Source organism: Aspergillus flavus, chromosome 1 (assembly GCF_009017415.1).
Source record: "Aspergillus flavus chromosome 1, complete sequence".
NCBI lineage: Eukaryota > Fungi > Ascomycota > Eurotiomycetes > Eurotiales > Aspergillaceae > Aspergillus > Aspergillus flavus.
The window spans coordinates 5,493,416-5,513,036 of NC_092406.1; the positions used below are offsets into that span (position 1 = coordinate 5,493,416).

The 19,621-nt window shown below is 48.6% G+C and overlaps 7 protein-coding genes across 7 annotated transcripts; 3 read left to right on the top strand and 4 right to left on the bottom strand.

Moving 5' to 3' along the window:
* Nucleotides 1–77: 77 nt before the first annotated feature.
* On the bottom strand, nucleotides 78–2,314 carry F9C07_2060285 (fungal-specific transcription factor; the record flags this gene model as incomplete). The annotated part of the gene is made up of 5 exons (XM_071508644.1): nucleotides 78–1,382; nucleotides 1,437–1,527; nucleotides 1,573–1,862; nucleotides 1,948–1,994; nucleotides 2,047–2,314. 5 exons carry the CDS (start codon nucleotides 2,312–2,314, stop codon nucleotides 78–80), a joined length of 2,001 nt encoding a protein of 666 aa, XP_071366054.1.
* Nucleotides 2,315–2,721: 407 nt separating this feature from the next.
* F9C07_11089 (NmrA-like family protein) lies at nucleotides 2,722–3,735 on the top strand (the record flags this gene model as incomplete). The annotated part of the gene is made up of 3 exons (XM_041283852.1): nucleotides 2,722–2,754; nucleotides 2,809–3,222; nucleotides 3,283–3,735. The coding sequence occupies 3 exons, from the start codon at nucleotides 2,722–2,724 to the stop codon at nucleotides 3,733–3,735; spliced, it is 900 nt and encodes a 299-aa protein (XP_041140085.1).
* Nucleotides 3,736–4,221: 486 nt separating this feature from the next.
* F9C07_2084566 (glycoside hydrolase superfamily) lies at nucleotides 4,222–5,930 on the top strand (the record flags this gene model as incomplete). Its single annotated transcript, XM_071508859.1, has 2 exons — nucleotides 4,222–5,781; nucleotides 5,898–5,930. 2 exons carry the CDS (start codon nucleotides 4,222–4,224, stop codon nucleotides 5,928–5,930), a joined length of 1,593 nt encoding a protein of 530 aa, XP_071366055.1.
* A 286-nt stretch (nucleotides 5,931–6,216) lies between these two features.
* On the bottom strand, nucleotides 6,217–10,039 carry F9C07_2059001 (respiratory complex assembly protein Rmp1; the record flags this gene model as incomplete). Its single annotated transcript, XM_041287843.2, has 5 exons — nucleotides 6,217–8,393; nucleotides 8,848–9,401; nucleotides 9,455–9,870; nucleotides 9,935–9,958; nucleotides 10,010–10,039. 5 exons carry the CDS (start codon nucleotides 10,037–10,039, stop codon nucleotides 6,217–6,219), a joined length of 3,201 nt encoding a protein of 1,066 aa, XP_041140082.2.
* A 222-nt stretch (nucleotides 10,040–10,261) lies between these two features.
* On the bottom strand, nucleotides 10,262–13,847 carry F9C07_2280120 (uncharacterized protein; the record flags this gene model as incomplete). The annotated part of the gene is made up of 2 exons (XM_041287842.2): nucleotides 10,262–11,550; nucleotides 11,607–13,847. The coding sequence occupies 2 exons, from the start codon at nucleotides 13,845–13,847 to the stop codon at nucleotides 11,512–11,514; spliced, it is 2,280 nt and encodes a 759-aa protein (XP_041140080.1). The 3' UTR covers nucleotides 10,262–11,511.
* Nucleotides 10,442–10,861, top strand: F9C07_11092 (uncharacterized protein; the record flags this gene model as incomplete). The annotated part of the gene is made up of 1 exon (XM_041283851.1): nucleotides 10,442–10,861. One exon carries the CDS (start codon nucleotides 10,442–10,444, stop codon nucleotides 10,859–10,861), a length of 420 nt encoding a protein of 139 aa, XP_041140081.1.
* Nucleotides 13,848–18,196: 4,349 nt separating the features above from the next.
* Nucleotides 18,197–19,433, bottom strand: F9C07_2200221 (uncharacterized protein; the record flags this gene model as incomplete). The annotated part of the gene is made up of 2 exons (XM_041283849.2): nucleotides 18,197–19,348; nucleotides 19,407–19,433. The coding sequence occupies 2 exons, from the start codon at nucleotides 19,431–19,433 to the stop codon at nucleotides 18,197–18,199; spliced, it is 1,179 nt and encodes a 392-aa protein (XP_041140079.2).
* Nucleotides 19,434–19,621: the final 188 nt, after the last annotated feature.

Consider the following 19,621-nt stretch of genomic DNA (forward strand, 5'->3'; position numbering starts at 1 on the left):
GATGGACATTCGAAATGCCCTTGCTTCGCATCACTTCAAAACATGTACGCACTGTCAAGTGACCTAAAACGAGATAGTTACAGCCACGATACAGAGGCACCTTGTCCAGATCCAGTGAGATCCCAAAACACCTCGAATAGCGCTGCGCTCCACTCGCAGCCAGTACCCCCACTCGGCAACTCAGCAGCACTCGACATTGCCTCATCTACGGGTTGAGTTACAGATGTCGCAGTCGCCGCGCTGATGAGTGTCCCCATGGGGAAGGGTTGATCAACAGTAGGATTGGACTCTGTTGTCTGAAACCCTGCCACCTGCGATGGATGTACGTAAGCAGCAGCTTCCGCGTTAGATGGCTGATCGATCCCGGTATCTGTTGTTCGATGGGCTCTGGCGGACGGGTCTTTGTGTAGTCTGGCCGCAGGTCCAAGATCATATTGTTCAGGTGTTGTGTGATGACCCGGTTGCGTCGCCCGTGGCAATTGAGGGATTTTCTGCTTCGTAGCTCGTGCGCTCAAAGCTTGGAACCGAAGCTCTTCAATAAGTCTCCAGCGGCGATCCCGATAGATACCTGATTCACATTTCCAGTGGTGGTAGATCTCGTCGACAATTTTCCACGTCGCATCAGACAGCTCCTCCGGAGGTGCTGTACAGATATGGAGAAGGAGATAAGCCAGTGAATCCCATTCGACATAGGTCTGAAACAGCCAGAGCCATCTTTTGCCCTTCTCATAATTTCGCAGTGTTTGAGCGTGCTGCAGGACTTCTTCACAAGTCCTCCGGTAAATCGTCTGCATAAGCATGCCCGGAGCCTGATCCTTCCGTAGCTTGCATACTGCCAATTTCAATTTTACCAAAATCAGACGAGTGGAAGTAGCGGTGATAAAGTCAAGTGGAACTTCTTTGTCGCAATATGATAAGTATTGTTTCTCTACACGCTCCTTGAATTGCTCTATTGCTTCACACTTCTTTGCCTCACTCAAGATTGGGTATGAGTTAGTGCGGCAAAACCTGTCTGAGAATGTCACTCTTCGCACAAAATGGCTCACTTCAAACCGGACCAGCGTAAAGGTCATCTCGGTCTTTCCAGGTTGAACTTGAGGCAGCTCGCTCATGTCCGGTTGCAGGCTAGTGTCGTTGATATTCAAAGGCAATTCGGCATTGAAGGCTGCTTCGAGTATGGTTGGTTCAGAGCCATGATCCTCCGCCGTTCGGACGTCCAAAATGCAGATCTGCCACCAGAGACGGCGACGCATTTCTATCTCGAAAGGAGACAGACCTAGATCAGCTCCGTCACAATGGAGACCAATCTTCATGGCAGTTCCAATGGCAACGCCTATAAGCGTGCATACGTCGGGCCCATTCTCGTCCTTTCTGCCGCAGATCTAGAAAGAAAATTATTAGGTCCCGTTTTGTTCCAAACATAGGTGTATAACTACCAGATAAAGAGTAAATGCCTGCAGGACTGTCAAATCCAGAGACCTGAGGAAGTTCGCGCGCGAAAGAGCCTGCTCGACGCCCGTTCGATACCTTACCCAGTCAGCGAAGGCGTTTTCCCATGAGAAACATACATACCGCGTCACTAGTTCAGCTTTATCCTCATCAAACTCCCCACGACATTCAACCGCCGACATGGTCACTACGGTTGAGTAATAAATTGCAAAGATCAAGCATTCTGTGGGAGCCTCGAGGTTAGATCGGCCTCGAATGACACTCATAACCTGCCTTTGCACGGTCGGGACATGGAAAATTTTTAGCACGGGATCTACCACATCCAGGTAGGTCTGCCAGATGAACGCGATTACAGGTGGAGAAGGATGAAGGTTTTCCAACGCTGGCGAAGGGTCCGGCCTCAAAGGGAAAGACTGCCAGAGTTGTCCATCATTGCGTGAAGCAGCATGGGAAACACCAGAGCAGCCGGAGCTACACCTATCCTGTTCAATTTCCTACTACTGTCTTAGTAACTGGCTTACTCATTATGGTCTTTCTACTGTTCACTTTGAATAGTGAAAGACAAGCTTACAGGTCTCAACTGATTTTGTTCCTGACCGGACAGTGGAGGATTCGTATGCAAGAGTTGTTTGATCTGGGCTAGACTTCTTTCTAGGGACTGAAACTTGCATTCAATGCTTTCCACCCTGCCCACAAGGTTACTGTCCACGGAATGATCGGCATCTTGTCCTGTTTTGGGCTGGGGGTATGTGCAGTGAATATGCGTCCGGACGCAGTATGCACAGGGCAAGGATCGGTCGCACTTGATCTTGCGCCGGCGGCACTCAAGACAAGACCGTCCCGACGCAATCACCCGGCGGGGCATGGATTGCTGCTGCTTGTTGAAGCTGAGTGGGTTGAGTAAGGGAAGTACTACAGTACTACTAACGGAGCAAGCGGACCTGACTATGAATCCACGATGGCGGAGGTCTAGAAGGGAGCTGCTCCGATTGGCTACGGCGGAGGAACGGAGGACAAGTCCGCATGTAAGCGTCACATCCATTTGTCATCGCAAGAACTGACATTGTTACTGATCCTATACTGACCATCCTCTATAGAAAAGTAAATACCTCACCGGAGTGTTCATCCTCGTGCATATAAAGATGCCTCCTCGTCACGTCTTCAGCTGTTCCACTACACAAAGCAGAGACATCGCCGCAAACTGCCGGTGATACCTCTCAATCTGAAGTTATCTACTTGCTCTAAAGCTTAGTTCTTCATTCATATTCTGTGATGAACGGATACAAGAACATTGTTCTTATTGGTGTATGTACAATCCCTTCTTTCGCATTTCACCACCAAACTCACACCTCTAATTAGGCTAGCGGCGATATCGGCAAGATCATCCTTGATGGCCTTGTTGCATCTTCCAGCTTTCACATTACCGTCTTGTCTCGCAAGGAAAGTAACGCTAGCTTCCCGGCCGGTATCACTGTTTGCAAGAGCGATTTCTCAGATGCCGACCTTGAGGCTGTCTTCAATGGCCAAGACGCCGTCATCTCGGCCGTAGGTGCCACGGCATTTGGCGAACAGAAGAAGATTGTCGATGCTGCAATTCGGTCTGGTGTTCAACGATTTATTCCCTCTGAGTTCTCCTCCAACAGCCAGAACGAGGCTGTCCTGAAACTGGCACCCTTCTTTGGCCAGAAGAAGGAGCTCATCGAGTACTTGAAAACGAAGCAATCCGATGGCCTTTCGTGGACTGCCATCGCCACTTCAGGATTGCTCGATTGGGTAAGTGACTCGTTTTCTCTACTTTCCCTACTGAGTGATATGACTCATTCGGTTTAACAGGGTCTTGGAAATGGCTTCCTTGGATTTGACGTCGCAAACCGTACTGCAACCATCTGGGACGGCGGTAACCAGAGCTTCACCCTTACCAATGAGAAGCAGCTTGGCGAAGCAGTGGTTTCAGTGCTACAACAACCCCAGGAGACCAGTAACAAGTACCTCTACATTGCCTCTGTCGAAACCACCCAGAACGAGATTGTGGCTGCATTGGAAGAAGTAACGGCTGCTAAATGGTCCATGAAAGCAACCGCCACTGAGGAGCAGGTTGGTGAAGGATTTAAGAAACTCGGTGCTGGCGACTTCAGTGGTGCATTCCATCTGGTCCGCGCCACTTGTTTTGGTAATACCCCAGGCCTGCAGGCTAATTATGCCAAGGATCTGACCTTGGCCAACGATGTGCTGGGGTTGAAGTTGGAATCGGTTCGGGATACTGTCAAGCGTGTTGTTGCACAGTAGTTGGGGCTCTCAGTTGATCACTTTCATTGTACTCCGTATGTCTACAATATTCAATTTCAAGGACGTAAGATCCATAAATTGAATCAAGAACCTTAATTATGCGCATTGTGCTGTTAGTAAGCTAAAAGTGTTCATAATTCAGAGATGACATCACTGGTACATCCACCCTTTCCAAATCCGTCCCATTCTGTACTCCCAGCTTGGAACATCAACCAATCTTGCGATACTGAGTCCAGAAGCTACGTGTTGCCTGTGATGGACTACCTCTTCCAATAGTTATACCAGCTAGTTCCAAACGTCCTTGGCGGCCATTGATCACCCGTGTTCCATCTTAGAATTTTCCCAACACAGTATCAGTGTTGCTTCCCATGCATTTAGATTTAGTTACTGTTTGGTTCCGCGTCAACATTCTCAAATTCCTGAAACTGAAATACCCAGCAACGGCTTGTCCTAGTAGCTAAGCATCTGCGAAGCCGCTGCGTGACCATGACTGACCCAAACTATACACCACCAACCGTGGAGGATATATTTCGCTACCGATATCAGGATGGGACCAACCTAGGCTCTATGTTCGTCCATGGACCCTGGCTAAGTGATGGCGCATCCAGTAGTGACTCCGGAGGTTCTAGAGAGCTCGAAGAGGTGAAAAGGTCAGTGCGCATAGGGAGATCCCCTACTCTGCTGGCTTCGTTACTGATACACTTTCACGCACACAGATCGCTCAAGGCTTGCGGACTCAAAGAAACCCGCTCAAAATGGGAAGCACACTGGCGGACTGCTCTGACCGACTTCGATATCATATGGCTTAAAGATGTGGCGCGATGCAACTCAATACGTATCCCGATAGGCTTTTTTACCCTTGGGCCAGTGTTCTGCACGGGTACGGATTTCGAAGGCGAGCCATCTGAGGTGTACGTCAATTGCTGGAATATCCTGAAACGTCTCATCGAGAAATGCTATCACCATGGTATCGGGGTCCTCATTGATTTTCAGACCATTCCAGGTAGTATGGACCGGAACAGTCACAGTGAGATCGGGATTGCTGACTTCTGCGCGAGTGAGCGCAATTGGACCATGGCCACGGACTGCGTCGCTTTTATCGTCCAAGAAGTTACGTATCATGCGATGTTTGGGGTGATCGGAGTTCAAATATCTAGTGAAACAGACTGGAAAACCTGCGATCTTCGGAAATGGTATGATGAGGTTCTTGAAATCACAAGCTGTATTAACCCACCCCTGCCCATCTACATCAGTGATGGTGGGAATTTCGCCGATGCGTTGGACTATGCTATGATGAAGAACCGACTGGAGAGCCCGGTAGCTAGGAGCCCGATTATCGTGGATACCCACAAGTACTACACGACGGGATCATATCAGCACATGGACCCCAGGGATATCATCTCACGGATCCATAATGAGCTATCCGAACTTTCAACTCGTCAAGGCAAAGTGGGCTCTCAGAGAACTGCGGTAGATGCCTATATTGGACAATACAGCTGCGCATTGGATGCACAAACCTGGGACCGTGTGGATGCGTCCGAGAGGCCGACATTAACCAAAGCCTTTGGTCAAGAACAGAGCAAACAGTGGGAGTCCAAGGCATGTGGGTCCGCTTTCGTGGGCTTCAAAATACACCGGATAACTGGTGATGAGTGGGACTTTGAGCGACAAGTCAGTGCTGATGCTATACCGTCTCCTTCATGGCTTGCAATTCCCCGAGCACAAGTTATCATTAAAATTGCACAGGCCGAATCCCAACGATTGCGGTCCCGTGAGACTGCTTTATCACAACACTCCGACTCATCAGATACCTGTGAGTACCAACAGTATGCCCTTGGTTGGGATTTCGGATTCAAGGATGCATTGAACTTTTTTGGTGCATTGTCACAAGACGTTATAACCGGTGGTTGGAATGGAGGAGAAAAGATCGGGGCAATGGAGCTATGGATTCGAAAACGATTTGCTGATACCGGAAAGTTGAATGAGGACTTTGCTGAGGAATGGGAGAATGGCTTCAGGAAGGGCGTCAGCGACTTTTACGACTTGGTCAGTATCAACACTTACAGTGTTCATTGAGATACAGTAATGTGATATTAGGGTGATGGATTGTTCTGTGCCGCCACTGATGTCCTGACCAACTGCATACTTTTAATGTTTCTCAGGCGGACTTACCAGGAAAAATAATTCATGGGTAGCCGCACTTTATACCCTAATCCTCACGACTTGGACCATAATATGTCCGATTAATGTGAGCATGCTCTCATTTATCTGGGATTGGACAGTCCTACGGGAATGTACACAAATTCCTGCGAGACCACAATAACCAGATGTCACACTATGCTACATGATATTTAACCCAACACTTGAGGTATAAATGTATTTACATTCTTCAAAAATTATTAAAACAAGGGCAACGAGGGCCCATCTGAAAAAGAAAATCTAAGTAATGTACATATATATTTAGCATTCACCTCATCCATCTCACATCACACGTCCGGATCTATCCAACTCAAACGCCAAAGAGCAAGCCGCCTTATAGAAAGAACCAAACTCTTGCTGAACAGGCTCCTGTGAGTCCCCATTCTCCGAAGGAGACTGTTCCTCCGAGCCATCCACATCCATATCCAAGAAGATATCCGTCGTACGATGAGGACTAAAAGGTCCACTTTCATAGAAAGAGTAATTAAGCCTATGACCCTCATAGTTATACTGATGGAGACGGGTGCCCCGAAAATCGTTGACGGGCAGATACATGTACTCCGCCGTAGTGAAGCCATCGGGATCGCGTTCTTCGCCCGTCTCAACCAAGAGATGGTTGGGGATGGAGAGCTGCGAAAAGGCAGGGAGAGGAGTTTCGCCCTCGTAGATCACGGCTTTGGAGAAGAAATCCTGCAGGGAGTCCTGGAGGGGTTGCAGGGGGGCGTCCTCGCCGAAGCTGTCCAGTACGTCGTGGGTTAATTTCCGGGTGAAGCGAAGATCGAGGCCGCTTTCGGGGAGGAGGTAGTCGACGCTGCTTTGGGAGAGGATCGCTTTGGCGTTTTGTACGTTGTATTCAAAACCTCCTGGGGCTATGGCGACTTCGAGCTCAAGTTGGGGGAAGATGTGGGCGTGGATTGCGGATGGGACTAGGCGGAGACGGTGCGGCTGGATTTCTTCGTCCTCTGGGTAATCTGCGGTGAGCTGGTGCAGAAATGGAATTACTCGGGGGATGTCAGTTGTGAAAGTTCGTGGAGGTGCCATTTTGCCTAGTTGGGCGGCGGTGATGGCTTTCCCTTCGAACGGTTTGTGCTCAAAGAGACACCGGCCGACGGCTGCTGTTATGCTCTCGTGGGCTTCTGCGTTTCCGAGTTTAGTGCGAGCTCTTGCTCGCAGAAGTTTAAGGAGTTCGTCTGATAGGCGCATTTCGTGTTTACTGAAGAATGGTGCGTCTGACATGCTCGACGGGGCTGTTTGCGCCGACGGTACGGCCCAGCGGAACCATGACTTCTGTCGATCAAACCATGATACATTGAGTTCGGGATTGATGTCGTAGGTGTCGACAGGTTCCGAGGCTGGCATATAAGTGCCGAATGGTATCGGAGGCTGAGTGGCATCGTGAATTGCCAAATTCAATGTCCTTCGAGCACTGTCCGCTTTCGGTTTGTTTTCGGCAAGGTAAAACAGCTTAGTTGGTGTAGTGGTGGTCAGGTCGAATGAGACACCGTAAGTCTTGCTAATCCATGACAAGAAATCGGCGGTGAAAACACGATTCTTGCCTTTCGGAGTAGCGCCAGGAGGGTACAGTTCAAGATCCTCCTCTCGTATCCTGGTCGTGGCGTCGTATATGATGTCACGGATGAATTCACAAGAATGCTGCTTCCCGGTGATGCGAACAAGACCAAGCGAATGGGTGATATCAATCTTCGCATCGTGAAGACCAGCCAGCTCCTCGAAGGAAAAGTGCTCGGAGTGTAAAAATAACGATAGTGAATGGGCGGGAAGACGAACATCCAGCTGGCCGACCTCGCCAATGAGCCCAAGGTGCCAGCAGTCGCGAAGTATCCGCTCAGTGAGCACATACTTGCCTCTCAGATCTAGCGATTTTGCAACTCTTTTAGCGGCGCCCGCCTGGGGGGCCGACTCCGTTTCAAAAAATGCCGAAGTCCCCGGCCTCCATTCCGCAAGTTTTGCTCCTCCATGAAGCATTAAGCCCTCTTCTGGCACTGTGTCTTCCGCCTTAAACTGCTCAATGTAGTCCGACAGTTGCTGGTTTGTAAACGATGTCTGGAAACCTGATCGAAGATTCTCCCAATCGGTGGGACTCAATTTATCTCCCGGCCGATAATGTGCGCGGAAACTTTCGATTCGTTCTGTAATTAGATCGCTATCGAGGAGGTCGTCGTTCTCTATATCGTTCAGCATAAACGGCAGTGCAGTTTTCGTGTCTTGGTCGATGCGATATTGCGGATTTTTGAGCCAGGCAAAGCGGCGACGCTTCGGAGGCGGTACGACAACTACTTCACCAGGATTTCCCAAGGAAGATACATTAATCGGTACCTTGTCAAATTCTTTCTTTGGCGTCGTCTGAGGTTTGAATCTGCGTCTGTATCGGCGCGGTCGAGATTCCGTGCTCTCTGTGTTTTCTGTGCTTTCTATGTTTTCTGCGCTATCTGCGCTCTCTGTGCTATCATTTTCTGATTCGCCGTCCGTATGCTGGGACCGGACAAAAACGTCGCGTAGTCGAAGAGTCGATGGCGACGAACATTTTCTGCTTGAAGGGGGTATCGGGCAGCTCAGAAGCCCCGCGACACCTTTGGAAGATCGCGAAAGCATCTGGGACACAAAAAGAGAATAACACTTGGTGAGTAAATTTTCGCCGACGGAATGTTGAAGCTCAACTTTCAAGCTTGGAGAATTGATGCTAGAATTACACTAGTCTGAAAGAGGAATAGCCCACCTGGCACTGTATATGGGGCACCTCCTAATCGGTGATAGATTTCCGATCTCAATGTTCACGATCCGATAGTGTAAAGATAGTAGATAAAAAAAAAAAAACAAGATATGGGTATTATTTACAAAATACATGATTAAACACAATACTCGAGAAATATTTCCGCCGTCACTCCTTAACACCAATCTCCCAGCTCCTTAGGTCCTCCCGAACATCAAACTCCGAGAGTTCGTGGTCATTGCTACGGTTCTTCCAAGCATTGCCCTTCGCAGTACCGTAAAGTTGATGTTCAATGCTGCTTCTCTTCCTACTGTGACCAACTCTCGAATTAAATTCGGGCAATTTACCGTCAATGCGGAACTGGTTGCTTGAGGAGCTTTTTGGTCGTCTTTCAAAATTGGGCGAAAGTCTATTCGCCGATGTATTTTTCGTAGCTGCACCGATAGATGGGAGATGTTCACCTCCCTTAGCCTCGGCCGATTGAAGACCATGAACTTCGTTGCTCCAGCTAATACTTCCTGAGAAAAGGTCCTCAACTAGCTTATCCGCAGGTACGTCGTCCGAGCGAGAGTTCCAAGAAGCAGCCAAAGTCCGGCGGTACATATCCTGCATGTCAGCAGCTTCCCTGCTTTGCATGTGAATAGATGGCAGTGGACCCAAATCGTCAGGATCGGTTTGTTCTGAAGAAATGACGCCTGTGATGCCACCGAAGGCCATGGCCGATTTCAAAGGGGGTCTACCGCACGTCAGTCACCAAACCAGGATGTGTGGCGGCGGGTATGAACACACGTCGTGAAATTCCTATCACCCTCCACTTGACGCATTGCTATCCCAACTTTAAGAGTGCTGTTTACTTTGCTGTCTTGCATCAAGTATCTCCTCACAATACCCTCATCATCGTCGCTCTTGTCCACATATTCAGCGAGGTTGAGTCTGATCCTTCCCAAAAAGTTCTTGGTATCGCCGCCTCCCCCCGATTCAAACTCCTGTATAATTTCAAATTGTAGTTCACAATCGTGCAAGCTCTGATTCCGGTCGATAGTAAGTCGAACCTGCAAGGTCTTCTCGTAGTTCCAGTATGCCCGGTGGTCAATGATCACCGCCTTATCCGTGTGCCCGTGGTTTTCGGCGCCGCTTGACGAAGGTAAGCGCCATTTGACAAACGCTGTGCCATTCACGAGAGGAACATTGTTCAGATCGACTATCTTCAGCGGCCGTGGTATCAGTATCGATGTGAATTATGAAAACCGGGGGACTCGAATAGCTTACCCTTAAACCAAGCTCAAACCTGGGCTGAGAACACAGTCAATGATTTGAATAAACAGACTATGTCGCTTGACTCACCCTCCGATTCTTTGGAACTAAGAGATCCATACGTTAGCCTCAGGGTCCTATGAGGTCATGATGTCCCGGCTGATAGGGGTACGGATAATGCTCCGCTGGCAGGGCATCATCACATAGGGGGTGGACATACCAAAAGCCTGCATGGTTGGCAAGGCTCAGTCCAGCGAGCACTATATTAGCATCTATTCCTCAATTATGCCAATATCGTATAGGCTCCTCTCGGTCACAGATGACAGTTCGATGCTTCTGGTTTCCCCACACTCCGCGCCAAGGCGGGCGTTATTGAAATACGTTCTGCAGAAACTGACCGCCTTGAACGTCTTCCCGGCGCTGCTGAGGTAAAATCCACGAGCGCATCTTGAGTACTTTGAACAGCCTCAACAAGTATCAGCAGATAGCACGCCCATCTTCAGTCCAATTGAAAGCGCAAAAATGAATCAGGAACCTCTATCACCACCCTCAGAGCCCACGCCTTCCCCAACTACCAACCCGGTCCCATTGAGCTCGCCTCAGCGCACGACACCAATACATCCTCTACTTCCCGAAGTCCGCGTCCCCGGGGAGCCCTTGCCGCCGCACAGATATCACCCGATCACTTGCACTCAGATCGATGCGGAATCTGAAGACATCCGCGCCCAGCTCGAGCAACTACGTCAAGAATATACATCGCCGGAAGCAGCTCTGAGAGCACAGGAGCAGGCTGCAAGAGAAGTAAAACAGAAGATGGAGGACGCCGAGAGGAAGCGCGAAGATGTCCAGAAAGCGATGGACAAGAAAATCAAGGAAAGAAACACAGAGATGAAAGTCTTGTCAAAATACCAAGAAGTGAAAGTATCAGATATTCCAGCTTGAAAAAGGGAACCAGGGGAAGTTGCTTTCAAGAAACCGCTATTAGAACATGCCCAACACCTTGGGGGTTCTATTTCTCCTCATATTGGGACGACTTCGGCCGCCACGATGCTTGCTTCAGGCTCGGTATGATTTACCGTTCATTGTTTTGCTAATGGTCTATCGTGGGTTACGGCTTCCGACCATCCACACCTACTTCCCATCGACCTTGCTTCTTCAACACCTCTCAACTTTAACCACCTGATCCAAGAGCTTGGAAGAGGACCACCCAGCAATGGCATAAAGAACTGCCTTTGGACTGAGTCGTGGATTTCTATAGGGGAAGGGAAAAAAATGAAGCCATCGGATTGTCTATCAACTATGATAGACATCGATTTTCTACACGAATTGCGTGCTTCGGAGCCTTGTGTTTTGTTTTCGTCAAGGTACTTCTGCAAGCGAACCGAATCATCTCATGGATTCTAGTTTGGGCTATGGACGGATTCTTATTAAACATCACACATCATTGTAATTGGGGCCGCTATATCTTGGCACCCAAAAGCATCACAAACATGAATCTTATCGACATAAGAACACGTGATAATTTCCTCGCATTATTAAAAGTAAATTCGTTGTCCGTTAATCATAAGCCCTTGAACTGTGGCTCAGATCCTTCACAGCGTGCCCAAGATCTTCACCACGACAGGGAGCAACTAGAAACGAAGAGTCAGCGAATAGTCACAACACCATAGCTTAAGAGTTAGCTTACCTCCGAAGCGTCTTCGATCAGAATCTGTGTTTCGTTGACGAATTTCTTGGTCAACAAATCGTTGGCGTTGCCGAGAAGGCCACCAACTTCGCCGAGTAGCTCTGGGGTGATAACAGGCGCGACATCGTCAATGAGATCTCTCGTCTCGTTGACGAACTTGGGTGTAAGCAGGTTCGTTGCATTGCCGAGAAGGAAGCCGACATCCTCCAGCAGGTCGGGGGTAATGACAGGTGCCACATTGCCGATCAGGCTCTTCGTTTCATCAATGAACTCGCTCGTCAGGAGCTTGCCAGCGTTATTAAGAAGACTGCCGACTTGCGTGAGCAATTCAGGTGTGAGGACGGGCGAAATGCCATCAATCAAGCCCTGAGTCTCATTGACAAACTTCGGTGTCAAGAGAGAGTTGGCATTTGCAAGGAGACCACCAACAAGTCCTAGAAGCTCAGGAGTGATGACTGGTGCAATGCCGTCAATCAAACCGCTGGTCTCCTTGACAAACTTCTCTGTCAAAAGAGAGTTGGCGTTGCCAATCAAAGTGTTGGTTTCGTCGACAAATCCATCGGTAAGCAGCTTGCCAGCACTATTCAACAAGCTACCGACCTTCAAGAGCAGGTCAGGTGTCAACACAGGAGAGATGGTGTCAATCAAACCTGTAGTCTCGTTGACAAATGATGGGGTTAGCAAGTTGTTGGCGTTGTCTAGCAGCGAGCTGATCTGTTTGAACAACTCGGGCTTAAGTAGAGGGCCGGCCTCGTTGAGCAGATTCTTGACTGTGTCGACGAAGTCCTTGGTCAGCAGGCTGTTGGCATTATCCAGTAGCGAGCTGATTTCCTTGAAGAGTTCAGGTGTAAGTAGAGGACCGAGCGAGTTGATCAAGCTCTTAATCTGCTTGACAAAGTCTGCTGTTAACAGATCGTTGGCATTGTTAAGGAGGCCGCTGATCTCCTTGAAGAGCTCAGGAGTCAAGAGAGGACCCACTGCAGAGATCAAACTCTTGACCTCCTTGACAAAGTCCGCAGTCAACAAATCATTGGCATTGTTAAGGAGGCCGCTGATCTCCTTGAAGAGCTCAGGAGTCAAGAGAGGACCCACTGCAGAGATCAAACTCTTGACCTCCTTGACAAAGTCCGCAGTCAACAAATCATTGGCATTGTTAAGGAGGCCGCTGATCTCCTTGAACAGTTCAGGGGTCAAGAGAGGACCAAGGGAATCGATAAGTTGCCGCAGCTCCTTAACAGTTTCAGCTGTCAGTAGTTGGTTGGCGTTTCCGATCAGAGCATTGACCTCCTTGACGAAATCAGCGGTCAGAAGGTCGTTTCCATTGTTCAATAATGTGGAAATCTGCTTGAACAGGTCATCCGTCAGAAGAGGACCAAGTTGTTTGATCAGTTTCTGAATCTCATCAACGAAGTCAGATGTCAACAGCTTGCCGGCGTTGCTCAGCAGACTGTTCAATTCCTTGATCAAGTCTTGAGTAAGAAGGCCGGATCCAATGTTAATGAGAGACTTGGTCTGTTCCGTAGTCTGGTCGTCAAATAGGTAGGCAAAATGGTGGAAAAATGATTCAACATCCTTGAGGAACGTTGGAGACAGGAGACCCAAGAGACCCTGGAGTCCATTGCCCAGGTCTGTCCCAGGGTTTCCAGTAACTCCATCAGGGATAAGGCTCTCCCACGGGCTACCAGCTGACGACGTTGAAGAGGAAGCGGCAGTTTTGGTAGCGGATCCCTGGGTTGTCGACTGTTCGGTAGGCGAAGCACTGCCCTCGGACTCCGCTGGTGAGGCTGTCGGAGTAGGCGCATTAGATTCCTGTTGGGCAGAAGACTCCGCAACACCAGTGGGGATCAGGTGTGACAGCAGGCCACCATCCGTTTGTTGATTGGCATTGGGACTCGAAGATGGCTCTGGGGCGGCGTTCGATTGTGGAGCGACGTTCGCAGTCGGCTGCTGCTCGTCGTTGGCACTTTGTTGCTGGCTGGGCTCAGCAGTTGGCTGCTGCTGAACATTGACCGTGGGTTGCTGGCTAGGCTGAGCAGTTGGCTGCTGGACATTGACATTTTGTTGTTGACTAGCATTATCGCTTGGTTGAGCAGCAGCTGCAGCAGCCGGTGTCTGAGCTATGGGATGTTCCTCAGGAGCCCCCTGTGATGAGGCATTGCCCAGTGCTGAAAAGTCTTGGGCTGGTGTTGCCAGCGAGGTGCTGGAAAGCAAAAGGGCGGAAACTACTGTTGAGAAACGCATGCTGGGTGTTTGCTCTCCACAGGGGATGGCCAGCAATTGACGATTGAAGAGCCCAATTCCAGAACCTAGGAGGCTGCATGACTCCTTTTATGTCTGCAGGCGTGCGGGAATCTACTCCGTTCTGTCCATAGAGCTACTGGGGACTACTGGATTAGACCGAGGGCTAGTCCATGATCCCCACATGTGAAGCAAACTGCGTTGCATTGGTTCTTCTCCAGTACTGATGTCAGTGGCAGAAGGTTTTGGGCCCGATCTGCGGGGGAAATGCCCTTTTGGTGTGGAGTTGATACGACATGCTGATCGCTAACACCCTTGTCGACATAGTAGTACCGCTGCAGGGTCGTATAGTCGATGGCAAGCGGAGAAGGTGTTGCGATCTGGAGCAAGCTATGCTTTTCGGAGTGAGCCGTGGATCCCCCCGGGTGTGCGAGGGACAATCGGCCTTGCGGGGAGCAAATCAAAAGCGCGATAAATTGCGAGTTTCCGTGAGAATCTCTCTTCATCCCCAGATATTGTCTCTCAATTTCGGTTCTGCCTCGGCGATCGACAAGGGCACTTGTTTTTCCTGAACCAAGTGAGCATTTGACATTCAACGAGTTACTTTTTGCGGCTATGCCTATGAGGGCATACTCCAATTGACTTGTTGATCTACGAGGACAGGGGAGTTCCTTGATTGGGTGCATGGCGCCATAGTAGCAGTTAGTTCCTGACTAGAGTGCATGCCATTGAGGTACGGGCCCAGACAGACCCTACGACGACTCGAGTACTCGGAGCAGCGGTGAATTGTGGTCAACCCACACGGCCCGTAATTATTACTATTATCTGAGTTAGCTCATACGTACTTCCCTGGTTGGAGGCCACCTCAGCCAGGTCTATTTGCTGTACTAACTACTTCGAAAGATGATTTTCAGGTGCTCACCTTGCGGGGAACGGAGCATTGCCCCTGAGAGGAAATTTTGGGGAAGATAACGATCCCCCAACTGTGGGGAATGGGGATTGCTATTCAACCACAACTGTTCACTTGGCATGGGGAAGGAAGTCGGGAATCTAAACTCAGCCGACTGCGGGAGGAGGCGAACCTCTAGGACGAGAGAAGAATTCACGGAAATGCGGCTTTCTTTGCTCGGAGATTGAGCTCGGTAGCATGTGAAGTTAGCTAGCACCATGAGTCAATAAGCGCACGAGCAGTTGGTAGAAGTTGCGCCTCTGTGGGCTTCCTTGTCGGGTTTAATTTATTTTAGCTTAATGATCGACAGTGACCATTAAGCGGGGTTTGCCTCTTGGTTCCTTTTTTTTTCGTCCACCGAAAAGTCTTGTTTTTCCCTTGACAGGGGTCTTCAAAATCACCCGAGCCATTGTCTAGTTGGGATCCTTTTCTCCATCCCCGTATATTGATGCTCCACCAACATACGCGGAGGGACCCAGTTGGTAAGGATCCAGTGTAGTCCACGGCTCCATTAATGAGAGAAGCACATCGAAAACTTCTTCTTCCCTCGTTTCTTCTCTTCTCTTTTTTTTTTTTTTATTTTTCGCCTCGCAAATCTCGCTTTTCAAAATCTCCGGAAATCGTATCCAGCAGTGTGATCATTTGTTGTACATGCAGGTCGAGGCTGGCCTTGGCCTGCATACAGTAGTGCCCGTCATTATAGTTAGAACTTATCGCACTGCTTACCAACTAGAGGAAAGTACCTCGTCCGAGCTTTACTTTGCCCGATACGATAAATTAATATAAAATTGCTGGAGATCACGCGTACGCCAACGGATCTCTCCAAGGACGCGATCAAGGCGTTTCTTGGCTCCCCAGTGGCACAGGTCACAACAACGCTCAACCGTCTTTTGGGCATCCAAAGATGGATTATGTCATATTCGACATTGAATAAATTGTGATCCGCACAGGTAACCAAAGTCCAAGAAGAGATTTCCGAGACATTGAAGCGGGGAATGAGCCGGAATTTCCGGTAGTACCTGGGAATGTGGAGGGGGAAACAGAAGGTTCCTGCCAACTTCTGGTTCTCCGTTACTATTTTTTTGTTCACTACTCCGTAAGGCGACCAAGTCACTTGACAGGGGTTTATAGCCTAAGGTTTCCTTCCGTGTCTACACCACCAGGGAAGTCATCTTGGATTTCTTATCCTCTAGAGACTAGAGCACGGCACCTTAATTACTATCGACAAGGTACAGCAATGCCACGGGAAAGCTTCGACCTGCTGCGAACTTCTGTCTCATGGGGCTCCCTTTGATGCCCATTTTCTATGTTAAGGTCTCAAATATCAGATCAAGCACAGCTCAAAGATGAGGCTGAAGCTTCATAACTCCATTTATCAACTGCTATAGGTTAAACGCCTACTAATTGATATTAGTAAGTTGCTTATCTTTGGGAAGAAAAGACAAGAAAAAATTTTCGCCGCCCCTTATCCGAGAGAAGATCATTTCCTAGATGTGATAGTATCCATGTACGTACGCTTACTGCGAAGGACTAGGCCTTTCTACTATAACAGGGATTCCTACACCTGCAAAAATATCTGGTACATATTGTGCCTCCGTACCTATATACTTACGCAGTATAGCTGCAATGTCCACACCGATCAGATAAGAAGGTTACATCAGCTCATACTCTGCCCTGGCAAAGGGAGCTCAAGCTCATCTTGACTAGCGGACATTAGATGCATCATGCATCTTAAAGGTCCGACCTGTATCCTCATTGCGACCATCTAGATTTCCTTTAAAGATGTCGTATGACATACCTTACCATGAATTCTAGTTAACACAAATCCATATTGCGCCCCTGCAATAAACCCAACCATATCCAGGGGTATAACCCGGTGGAAGGTGCGCGCGAGTGCCAAATTTTTGCGTCCGCTGCGGTTAGGCTAAATTAAGCTGGCGAAACAACGAGGTCAACTAGTTTCCTACTCTAAATGCTAGGAATTCGCTAGGTAGACCCACTGGTTGCTTCTCTTCTTCCTGGTGCTGCTCTCATATCCACAAACATTGTCGTCGTGCTATTTCATTCCCAATGTTGAAGCCATGCTGATCCCAAATATCAGATGTTCTAGATCTTTGTTAGACTACGGAATACCTGCCTAGTGCAGAGTTAGGTTATTTAATCATTGAGACAATCAACATCGACGTGCAGACAATAGCACAGAAAAAGTTTTAACATTCCGAAGTACAACCGACTTTCAGCCATGTGTATTACGAAATCTTCCAAATGGACTTGGTTCAAACAGGGGAACGACATGCGTTAAAGTTGAAAATTCTACTCGCACATTTTTCATGTTCCTTTTTCTTAGGGTCTTTCTCTCTTCCGAATATCAAGGCATCCTTATGTTTTCTAGTGTTAAGTACTTGTTTTAAAGGCATGACACTATCTGCAAACGTTTTACTATTACATCATATAATCATTCAGTAAGACCATTCGCTAGCCAAGCCTATACAATGGCAAAAACTAATTAGCACGAAACTCATGCAATATAAGCGGTATAAACACGTGACTCTTCTCAGCCCTAAGACAAAGGATCTTTACGACGGCCTTTAGCTTTTTTCATCCACCGTCTTTTAAAAGTTTACTAATTGATCATTCGACTATATAATTGAACTATGGCTTTCTAAGGTACCGTTTCGGTATGTGTTGTAGTCTTGAGGGCCTTTGGCCTCTTCTGATCCCGCCATCTTGGCCCGTATCCGAGCACTAGGCTTGGAAACAATATAAAGACAATTCATATGCCAGCGCTAGCCACAGTGAGCTATTTCACGCCGTCGGCATTGTACATAGGTTCCATTGCACTGGCTTCTTGTGGCAATGGCCGTTTCAACTCTATGTCTATGCGCAGGCATCTGATATCAGAGAGCTTTTGTCATCTTTCCTCGAAGATGCTTACACTCAACGAATGAGAGAGAAAGAATCCGAACATTTCTCACTTTATGGGGGATACCGGTGAGTACCCGATACTAGTCGATTCTTCCTACCGGTGGATTGCCCCATACCATGCATAGACCACAGATCGGTCATTCGCTCGGGGTTTGCAAGGTTTGTCTCTCTCACCCTCTCTCTCTCTCTCTTCCATTGCTGTTCCTTCTTTCTCGATTCCTTGAACCCCAATAATCTGTGGTCACTATGGCGTCTGACTTTCATTGCATCATGGTTGTCGACTCTCACAAATGGAGATAATAGTTTTAGATGCTGTCTGCAAATCTGGCCGTCTCGGAGACATTCATATTAAAGACTCTGGGTCTTGTCCCGATAAAAAGTCGAACTCACTCATGATGTACTGGTCAAACATCCCCTCAGTCTCAAGGTCGAAGTCTACATGCGGCGTATTGCGACCATATGTAACGTGCTGTGGCTCCTACTGCAAAGGATCCATACCTCCAGCTTGAGCTGCGCCAGTTACCATCCTACTTCGTTGTAAGAGATCATCAATTCCTTCTGTTATACTGACAAGGAAGTGATGCGGATGCATGGTCGCTGTGACTCCCTTCAAAACCATAGCTAATGAGAGCATCAAGCGTTGAATTTCTTGATTATCAAGCTGAACCGAAGTAGAGAAGTGGGTGGGTACTTTGAGAAGAAAGACCACTGCAAAGGCAATCATAATATCGAAATATGTTGGCAGGCCGTTGGGGTATGACTGTATCTCAGTATCTGAGATCACCGCGCGAAGGATAGATAGGGCGGAAAGCACCGCCGTGTTTGCTATTTCCTCCAACTCCAAAGCCACATCAGGAGCTCGATATTTAGCATGGCTTGAACCGGCCCCATGCAAAGCATGAGAGCAGAGGTAAAGTTTGGCAAAATGGTATTGTATTCCAACACCTTTGCGCGGATAGTTGCCGACATAAGCGTTTCTGTTGAATTTGTCGCCCCATTCAGCGCGAAGGCTATCCAAAACGATGCTGAACCGTCGCACCTGGGGAATATCTGCATCCGAAAGAGGCCGATCGACGTCGGCACCGAAAGTGTCATAAAAATTGGTGCAGATACTCCAGCGTAAGACCTGGTTTACCAGTCGTGCATCGTCCTCAGTAGCATGAGTACAGTCCAAGAACTTCCGCGCATCTCTCACAGCCTCGGACTCTCTAGCCATTGGTGGTCTGCCATATGGCACGGAAAAGTGATGGTCACAAGCATAGACCAACATGTATAAGCGTGTGCGTGAGTAGTGGCTCCTGTATCCCTGTAGGGCCTTAGAAAATCTCTTATGTAATTGCAATTCCGTGGCTATTCGTACGGCTAGACCGACTAACGACCTGGAAAGGTCACTGAGCCAGAAAGCACCAATGCAGAGCGCCCGGACATCATCGACAGTGTGCCTCCTTGAAAAGCTCAACGGCGCACTTAGGGCGACAAACTCTTTGTACAGAATCTCTAAATCCGGAGACGGTAAATGCAAGGCACCCACTGCGCAGATAGCTGTTGTTAGAAGCGGCGAAACCTCTCTAATGTGCCCCAATGTCGCAGGGCTATGATCTCCCAGAATCTGATAAACAGGATGAAACAACTGTATAGCATAGCAACTGACTCATGTACCCCTGCAACTTCCTTCTTCTTATGCTCACTACGTCAGTTGTACTCAAGTCGTCCATCCCGCGGTTTCGAGTGATGATTCGATGAACTGTGGACCAACACTACTGGTTGTCAAGCCGTGTCTTAGACCGGACATACTAGGAGGCTGACATTCGTACGAAGTTATGCCGCCATAAGGAGCTGCGATGTAACATCGTCGGCCTACCAGTCTAGAATCTGGAAAAGAGGAGCTAGTGAAGTGGTACAT